Here is a 10,235-nt window from a genome sequence, read left to right as displayed (position 1 = left end):
CGCCGAGGCTGCCGAGAGGGCCCGCGGGCTCGGCTCGGGCCAGGGGGCGCTGCAGGCCCGCGGGAGGGCGCCCTGGGTGGGAGCCACGTGGGGCACCTGTAGTTCTCGCCGACGGGAGGCGGCGAGCGCGGCGCGGGCCCAGGGAGGTGCATCGGACGCTTCTGGGACCTGGGCCCGCATCGCTTCTCGCGTTTTTTAACACGGCGTCGGCCAAGAAGCGGCAAGTCAACAGAAGTACTTACTTCTGCGCGGGTCTCCCAGCCTCTGATCGGTGTAGCAGGGCTGTGCCATCCGCTGCCGACTCCGCAGGGTTTAGTGCTCAGACCCGCGCGAAGATGTTGACTTTGGCATCGCTTCTATTTGGCATGGCAGTTGCCATTTACCTGTCTGCAGTTACTGCGGCTGGGAGGTAATAAGCGGGCCTTTTTGGCCAGCGTCCTCGATTAAGTCTAGAAGGTGCCTGATTTTTAAAACTCGGATGCCAGAAAGCAAAATGGCATAATGCCTACACATAGTAACACTCAATAGATGTTGACTATTACTGTATCATCTATGGTTTTCATAAGGCATCAATAAAGTGTCATTGCCCAACGTGTGCTCGTTGCAAAATAAGAAAATGCCAGTAAGGACCTTGCAGAAAAACACCTGTCCCACCATCCAGAGATAATCACTGTTAACGTTATGGTGTTACGTTCTTTCAACATCCTTCCACTTACATAAAAATTTACATTCTTTTTAGTTCGGTCCCTACATACTGTGACATACCCAGCTTTTCTATTTCTCTTCTTGAACATGTTTTTAGCCACTACTTAATATTCCAATGTAGTTAACCTGCTGTTGTAAACATTAACTGTTAATCATGAAATTAGGTATTTGTGCTTTGGCCCAATCACTTCCTTGGAGTAAACTGCAAGAAGGCAAATTTCTAGACTCTTGGGTATAGGCAGGTTAAGGCTTTTGATGTGTATTGTCAAACTGACCTCCAGGAAGATCAACCTGTTTCCTCTTTTCCATGCCCCTCTTCCCATTATTCTTGTAAATGTCAGTCTGATAGACTAATAACTTTTTTTTTTAACGCTTTTCCTTTCTAACAAATTTTTTAAAGCATTGCCCTTTGGTTCTCAGTTGGTTTCCAACCCTCTCAAAATCTGTAGCTTCTAGTGAAAGGGACCCATGGTCAGTAAATGTTGCAAACTTCACAGAAGTGGGGAAAAGAAGGACCCGTTTCTCACTTAACTCCTTCCAATAACATTTATTGAGCACCTTTTTTTGGTTGCCTGTTTTACATTAAAACGGAGCCACACCAGAGCAGGATAAGCCATGCAGGAGCACCCATGCAGGGGAAACTGGCCACAGGTCTAAATGCTTGGCGGAAGGAGGGGTGGGGAGGGGAATTGTCTCAAAAACATGTAATGCAAGCCAAATAGGTCATTTTAAACGTTCCAGTTACCACATTTAAAAAGTGGAAAGAAACAGGTGAGCTTAGTATTAGCCCAGTAGATCCCAAATATCTTGTGTAATCAATGTAAAATAGAGATATTTTATGCTGTCTTCAAAATTGTGTATTATACATTTATGGCACATCTCAATTTGGTCTGGCCACATTTTAAGTGTCCAGTAGCCACCTGTGGTGAGTGGCCTGTGTCTCTCCAGACAGAAGAGGTTTGAGAAGGGCAGACTATGTCCTGGCAAAAGTGGAAATTTAACAGCTGACGGCCCTCTCCCCGACTTGTGATTCGTTGCTAAGCTGGCATCTACCAGCACACCTTTGGCTAATCAGTTTACCTGTGAGAAGTCAAATTTCAATTCTGGATGTTCCTGACAGTTTGGCGGCTTTAACTGGGGGGTTGGGGGAGGGGGGGAGTTCACATGTTCATTCCACGATCAAGAAGTAAAAGGCTACAACTATAAATACTGGTGGAGATACAAGTTCTTTCAAACTCCTTCAAATCAAAGTATAAGTCAGTCTGTCCCAGATGCCTATCAGATCTATCAGATGTGCATGGCGGCCGGGGGGAGGGAGGCAAATGCAAGTGGCCCAGGCTACGGAGAGTGGTGAGTGGGAGACTAGCAGGGCTGGAGGTTTTTTACACAAAAAGCTGGGCAACTCCTCCTTTATGAAGATCTGTGGAAAATTTCAAGTCACTTTGAAGGACCATCATCCCAAAGACTCTGTGAGCCCCTTGCTTCCAAGGACTTGCCTTGCTCATCATTGCAGCCCCGATGCTTGCTAACTCTACACAGTAAGTGCCCCTTGAAAATGTGAATTGCCCCGTACAGCGGGTCTCGGTGGTGAACACACAAGGCATGGAGGCGACTGTGCATTTCACGCAGAGACAACAGGGGACCTGAGCACTCAGTGATACAGAGTGGGAGACACCCAGTGTGGAATGACCACTGCTTTGGAAATGAGGGAAATCTGGGATTCCCCATTCAGCTCCCCTACCTACTGGACTTGTGACAGAGAAAAGATGCTTAATTTTTGACTGCTCAGTTTTCTGGCCTATGAAATGAAAGGCTCAGGAGTACAACCGTTCTCAGATCTGGGGAAGCCCCCAGTTTTTTGCACCCACTCCCATTATTTGGACCCCCAAATGATGAAAGCAAGGTGAAACACGCATGAAAAGCCCCAAAGGAAAATAGGTTACAGAGCCGCCAACATGGACTTCCCAAAACCCTCTCGAGAAGTGAAAGATCAGGAAACAGTGCGTATTCAATGGCCAAGAAATCATCCTAGAAGAAATTAAGGGCCTGATTCTGCAGGGCTCCACAGGCAGCAAAACCATGGCACAGAGGGCAAGAAGAGAGAACAAAGTAGTGGTGGCAGGACATGAGGAACAGAAATACTGCATCTCAAAGCTAGAGACCCTTGGGCTTGGGGTAGACACCAATGGCTCTAAGGTTTAAAACATACAACCCAACTCCATTAAGACAGTGAGAATTACACACAAGGTTACTGGATTTGTTTCTGGGAAATGTGATGCTTTCTGGCTCAATCAAGGAAACACATTATGTCTCCAAAGGCAAGGGCCTGGGTAACGTCAGTCATGCGACCCACACCCAAGACTGTGTAAGCACTCTCCTCCTTAAAACTGCCAGGACTTCCAAATTTTGTATCTCCCGTTTCACACACGAATGCCTTATGTGTTCACTGAATGCATTTCGAGAGGAATCTGGGCACACCCTTGGGGATGGGCTTCTTAGAATTAGCCCCACGGTCTGTCTCACTTCCTGGAAGGCTTCCTATCACTACTAGGTTTTAAAAATGGCATCACCTCAGAGTCTCAAGGTAAAAAGGGAAGCACAGGAAAATGGCCAAGGCTGGGCAGCTAAAGCCTTCAATGAAACCAATTCTGGGTTATCTGAAAGCTACTGCCAAGGTTAGAGAAGCTTCCCAGGGAAGATGGACTGCAGTGTCTAAACAGGAACTTGACCAACAAACGTTCAGGGCTGCAGAAAAACGTGTCCGTTCTCTGGGTGAGCCTCTACCGCTCCCAGCCTGTGCAGGTGGGCAGTAGTCTTACTTGTAACTGAACTTCACTTTAATCCAGCAAGCAAAATCAACCTACAACTCTTAACTGTCTGTGTGGAACCACAGGCTGCCCTCCAATTCCTTTTATCTGGAAAAACAAAGCAAAAACATCCTTGAGAATCCTGTGTGCTTAATGAGTACACACTGCTTGGGCACATGGCCAGCTACAGGTCCACCGGCAGCTGGTGAATAGCCCAGGCGTTCCTCTCTGGCCACCCCCAAAGGGCTCAATTTACCAAGTCCGGGTGGGAGTTGTGTCAGTGGTGAGCCCACCGGTTACACTAAGGGTCTACTGCTCCGGGCTAGCAGCCTCCCAGCACTAAGCCTCACATTTACTTAATTCCTCTCCTGGAATCTGGCTATTTAGGGCCCTACAGATAAGGATCCTCGCCTATTGGTTTTCTGGAGCATTTACTATCTAATAAGAGAGCTCAAGTTCAGAAAAGTAATCACCTTCACTCAGTTTTGAGACTTTTACATTTCTAGTTGCCCCAACAAAAGAATTCTACCAAAAGAAAAGGTGTATCGAATGTACCTCCACAGACACACTTTCATCACAGTATTTACACGTCCTCTGCCAAGGAATAATTTGTTTGGTTACATGGTTTCAGCAATGTTGTGCTTATCTAACTGAAGTACATATTTTGAGGGAAACTGAACACCAAATGTGATAGATTGCACATGGTGCTGATGAATAATAAACACAGCATTTATTTCAATCTCAGGAATGTAAATGGAGGTCAGTATATACTTGAATGTGAATTAATAATGTTAAAGTAGGTCAATTAAAGATAGAGCTATTGCTATTGCTAGCTATTGCTAGACCCAGCAATTGCACTAGGAATTTATCCAAAGGATACACGAATGCTGATTCAAAGGGGCAAATTCACTCCAATGTTTACACAGCACTATCAGCGATAGCCAAATTATGGCAAGAGCCCAAATGTCCATAGACTGATGAATGGATAAAGAAGATGTGGTATATAGATTACACACACACACACACACAGGAATATTACTCGCTGATCAAAAAGAATGCAATCCTGCCATTTGCAACAACGTGGATGGAACTAGAGTGTATAATGCTAAGCAAAATAAGTCAGAGAAAGATAAATATCTGATTTCACTCAGGTGGAATTTAAGAAACAGATGACACAGGGAAAGGGAAGGAAACATAAGAAAAACAAAGGGAGGCAAGGCATAAGAGACTCAAGTACAGAGAACTGAGGGGTGCTGGAGGGGTGCTGGGTGGGGGGGATGGGCATGAAGGAGGGCACTTGTTGGGATGTGCACTGGGTGTTATATGTAAATGATGAACCACTAAATTCTCCTGAAACCATTATTATGCTACATGTTAACTAGCTTGGATATAAATAAAATTAAAAAAAAAAATAAAGTAGGTCCAGTACAGTATCATGTAAAATGAATCCAGATCTCCAATTGTGAAACTACTTCCATAGACTGTCTTGTTCCCCAAAAGAGACTAATAGCTGAATCCTCATATTAAACTCCATTTACTCTTTGTATTCAAATTTCCAGCACCATGTAAAACCACAGAATCTGAAACTTTCAGACTTTTTTAATGTTCTGACTTGCTTCTCTACTTTTCCACAATGAAAAGGTCAACTTTGTGATTCCATAATTTCTATGTGTATTCTCACTATGGCTAGAATTGACTGAGAAGGAACTAAGCATCCAAGGCTCCAAACATGTACAAATCAGAAAAAGAACTTAGCAAAATAGTGACCATAAGAACACAAGGCTGAAAAGTGAAAGGATTTTGAGCAAAGCAGCATATATTTTTATCTAATAAAAGCACAAGGGCTCAGTTGTTTAAGCATCTGACTTCAGCCCAGGTCATGATCTTGTCGTTTGTGAGTTTGAGCCCCACACTGGGCTCTGCACTCACAAAGCAGAGCCTGCTTGGGGTTCTCTCTCCCCCTCTCCCTCTCAGAATAAACTTAAAAAAAAAAGGCACATCAATATTTGAACTTGTTACATGAAGAAAAATTCCATTTAATCTGGCTGACATACATTACCAGTAAAAGCAAAAAAAACCAAAAAACAAAACAAAACAAAACAAAAAAAAACCCCAAAGACCAAAAAACAAAAACCCAAAAAAACCAAAAAACATTCTTTGAGTTGGTAACCTCTTCTTGGTTAGGAGTCTGATACAAAATTACTAAATCATGGAAAATTTCCCAACAGAAACTTACAGGCTGGCAGGAAAGTCAGCTGGCCCATAATTCTGCACATGTTTTAGGAGCAACTAAGATTCCTTTATGTGCTTCAAGAAAAATGCATACTCTAATTTTTAACTGCATTTGTATTTCAGAAAATGTAAATTCTATCTACAACGAAGTCTAGATGGCTGCAGATTTGGAAGGGTATGGATGTTCTGTAGAAGCAGAAAGAGAAAGTCCCTTCCGCAGCTGAGGAGCGGTTGGGAGCCTGAGGATAGACTCTGAGCCCAAAAGGCCACAGGAAAAGAGATCCGAGTTGGGATGGAGACAGCAGCTCACGATCTCAAGAGTGGACAGGAAAAGAAGAGACAGGACCGAAGCAACAACAAGCCAAGGAACATTTATTAAGTGGAAGAGGCAGATGACGACAGAGCAAGGCATGTTTTATTACCAAGTATTTCAAACATACAGAAAAATCCAAAGAAACTCATGCATCTATCAACTAGATTCATCTGCTAGTAATATGAAGCCATATTTTCTTCAGTGTTACCTTTAAGTCCTAAAAATTTATATTCACAGTAGAAAATCCCTATGTATCTCTTCCCGATATCCCCATGAATGCGGTATGAAACTTCCACGCCAGACTTATTTAGTTGGGAGGAAGAACTTAGAGGGAAAAAAACAAAACTCCCCAACCCAACAGAAGAGTGGCAAAGCAAACAGAAACGGAGGCACAGAAGACAACATTCGCGATGAACACGCGGGGTGCCGTGCTGCCTCTAAGTCTAGCCTTCGTTGTTTCCTTTCTGCTAAGCGTGTATCTCCGGGACAGACTGCTTCTGAAAGAGAAAAATCAACTCTCAATATGCCTTATTAGAGACTCAATCACTCTGCTTAATTTCTAAAGTGCAAGCAAACCAAAGTGTACATTCAAGTCGGATCTGTTGCAGAAATGCACCGCCACAGCACTGTGCACGAGCTGCCGTGGCTTGGACCGCCCTGGACCAAAGCGAAACACAGCTGTGTGCACTCCCCTTCCGATACAGAATGTTACAGTGACTTGTGTGCTGAAGCACTTATTTATCACGTCTGAGCCACAGAGGACAGTCTTCGGTTCCTATCGCCACAGCATTCCTAGTTGGGCGATTTTACAGTTATTTAAAAATTTCTCCAATAAAGACTAAACACTTCAATTTTAAACACATTTTCTCTGTATCTAGGAAAAACATTTTAAAAGAGTGAATATTCGGGGCGCCTGGGGGGCTCAGTCAGTTGAGCGGCCGGCTTCGGCTCAGGTCATGATCTCACAGTCCATGAGTTTGAGTCCCGCGTCGGGCTCTGTGCTGACAGCTTAGAGCCTGGAGCCTGTTTCAGATTCTGTGTCTCCCTCTCTCTGACCCTCCCCCGTTCATGCTCTGTCTCTCTCTGTCTCAAAAATAAATAAACGTTAAAAAAAAATTTTTTTTTAAAAAGTGAATATTCAACTATACTTCCACCACAATGAAGTATGCTTAAGCAATCATGTATGTAATTTTTTCTTTTTTTGTTTCGGTTTATCCATTCATTTTGAGAGACAGAACATGTGCATGGGAGGGACAGAGAGAGACAGAGAGAGAGAGAGGGAGGGAGGGAGGGAGGGAGGGAGGGAAGGAGAGGGAGAGAGAATCACAAGCAGGCTCCGTGCTGTCAGCACAGAGCCCGACGCAGGGCTTGAACTCACGACCAGGAAATCATGACCTGAGCCGAAACCTATAATCAGACACTTAATCAACTGAGCCACCCAGGGTATCCTGTAATTTCTTCTAATATAACTCCTCAGTCTCATGTCCTTCAAAACTGACTGAATCTAAGGACACTGCAGCACAGCAGACAGTAAGCAGCAAGGAGCAGCAGAGAGGGTTCAGCTTTGAGCCTAAGGCCTGGTTTTGTGTGTATCCAGTGCAGCCATTTAACCTCTTTGAGCCTTGGCCTCATCTATAAAGTGGGGTCTTACTCTCTTTCCAGGACTACTGTAATGATTACGTATGCGACTAGATGTTCAAGTGCTTTTTAAATAATACATAAGGCATTATACTATATTCAAAATGTAGATAAAAATATGTATTTATTCCACAGTAAAGGAAAAGCTAGTTCAACTACTAGTCTTTAAATCACATCTTGGTTTTTTGTTTTTTTTAAACAATGTCTTCAATCTATGTAGAAACAAGAGAAAATAGAACTTTCATCTCGTGCGAGTTAGCACTCTCAATATCCTTACAAAAAAAGCCTATTACACAGGTAAAAATGAGATGATTTGGTGCTAGGACTGAATTCCAGAAGTCCATGTCACTGCATGTCTGTAACCCTACAAAATTATCAGGAAATTTAAGATTTGACTTTACGTTTTTTTTAAACTTAAGATCTTAGACTCAAGCACACACGACAGTAGTCAATACTGAAAGCGAGGGCATCAGAAAGGACTGAAGGCTGTAACTGCAATGGCAGATGAGTATTTATTAGAAATAACCCACAACTTGTAAAGAAAATCAACCAGGAGACAAAACTATTGCTCTAGCAGCGATGACACTCCACTCAGAATTCAGCTGTACTTTCTTAGGAGCAGAAACAAAATAACTGTACCTTCCCACACGGAGAAGGAGAGAGCACGTGAACTCACGGACAATCACCAGGCGCTCAGAGGTACCATCCCGTGAGCTACTTGCAAAAAGGTCTGACCCAGGCTGTGCTGTAGCCGACAAGAGTGCACGGAGTCAGAGACCCTTTGCTTTTGGCTGGAATTAGTAGGAAAGACAATTTCATTTTAATCAGAAATTCTAACTGACCTCTGATCACAAGGTACTTCTGAGGGCTACCTTCGAACAAAGCATCCCAGACCAAATAATAATAATAATAATAAAAATCAATCAATCAATCAATGTGGGGAAACTATTGTTCCAAACTCACCAATTATCATTGTTACACACTAGAATCACCACCAGGGAGTAGGCTTTGTTTTGAAATGAAATACACTATCAGTGAAGCCCATTTTCCATTCTTGGCCCTTTAAAACCTCTTCACAAAAAATGCTGAACATTTTTACCGCAACATGCCCAAGCGAGAGTTAATTTCACCCCTAAGACACAAAGAATCTGAGGTAAAGCTTTACCTCACAACAATTTTTACAAGTCCCTCCCCGCCATCAATAATGTAAGCATTCGGAACTGAACAACAGTGAGTGGTTACAACGTGAACACCCCTGGACTCAGTCCCATTAACGGCCAACTTCAGATCAGCAAATAAAACTTGGCAAGGCAACAAACACATTACAACCAGACCTCAAATCATTAGGTCGCAAAATGAAGAACAGCCTCATGACGTGGTTCATGCCATGAGTTCTACCCTGACATGCCTTGAGATGTCCCGTTGGTGGTGACGGAAGTGGTGAAAACATCAAATTTAACTTACTTAACTTCTCAACAATTTTTTCATTTCAATAAATTTATTTTGATTGGTTGGATTGTTTAAGAGGAAGAGAAGAATCTGTTCATGTTTTTCAACCTACGGGTGATAAAGAAATAGTATTACTTCATTTCTAAAAATGTAAGAAGTATAATTTCACTTCAAATAAACTCTACCCACCTGTTTCCGTAACTCTGTGCAACAGCAATTCATCCTACATGTCTTTTCTAGAAGCAAATACAAAAAGCCATCAGATCACACACACCATATGTAACAAAAACACTGACGAAACACTGAAAAACACTGAATTTACACAGCTCTGCCCCTTAGGCATGGGTTGTCACTGTCAAGGACCTAATCAATTACTTCTCATTTGGGCTTTAATATTTTCTACTACTGTGTCCTAGTTTTCACCAAATTAATGCCCTCATCTCTAGGATTTTAGGTCTTTTGCCTATCATATATGGGATAGCTCTTCAGCCGAGGGCAGGCCTATCAAGTAATCCTCTTGTGAGATATCCAGAAGATCCAATCTCAAAAGTGCAAACTCTTCTCACTTTGGTCAGGGTCGAAAGTAAGTTGGAAGTAATTCTGAATGCCAGACATTTCTAAAGCTCTCAGCATCAATGTATCAGCAATGCTGCTGAGCCTAAGCTAAGGAAAATCTGGACCGGGAGGCCTGCTTCCACCCAGTAGGTCCCCGTGCCACTGGATTGACAAAGGACAGGGAGGAGGAAGGGAATGTGACCACGCAGAGTAAGGAAAGACCAGGTCACCTACACTGATTACATTGCTTCTTAATTACACTTACATCTGTCATTAATTAAACTTGAAAACAGATACCTGTATTTAAAGCACTTTGCTTTTTAGATGTGATGTTTTTTGCCAGGCCGTAAGTCACCAGCTTATCAGCTATACTGACAGTACCATTTTCACAGCATTTCTCAACTGACACCATATGGACATTGTTGGTAATTCCTTTTACGGAAAGCATTACACTCTGATTCAGCATGAAATTTTTTAGTAGTTCTATCACTAACTGCGAGCAGTTTCCATTCAATTCTATTAGTCCTGGGGAAAAA

General features: G+C 43.0%; 1 protein-coding gene across 1 annotated transcript in view; it reads right to left on the bottom strand.

The window, feature by feature from the left end:
- Positions 1-6,141: 6,141 nt before the first annotated feature.
- TDRD1 (tudor domain containing 1) overlaps positions 6,142-10,235 on the bottom strand; it is a 50,491-nt gene continuing 46,397 nt past the window's right edge. The window contains 4 exon segments of the mRNA XM_043597605.1: positions 6,142-6,554; positions 9,160-9,252; positions 9,334-9,380; positions 9,997-10,224. Coding sequence (XP_043453540.1) covers positions 9,160-9,252; positions 9,334-9,380; positions 9,997-10,224 — 368 coding nt within the window. The 3' untranslated portion in view covers positions 6,142-6,554.

Source organism: Prionailurus bengalensis, chromosome D2 (assembly GCF_016509475.1).
Source record: "Prionailurus bengalensis isolate Pbe53 chromosome D2, Fcat_Pben_1.1_paternal_pri, whole genome shotgun sequence".
In the NCBI taxonomy this organism is placed as follows: Eukaryota; Metazoa; Chordata; class Mammalia; order Carnivora; family Felidae; genus Prionailurus; species Prionailurus bengalensis.
Note: the sequence above shows the minus strand (reverse complement) of the source record. Positions and strands in the feature narration are given on the sequence as shown.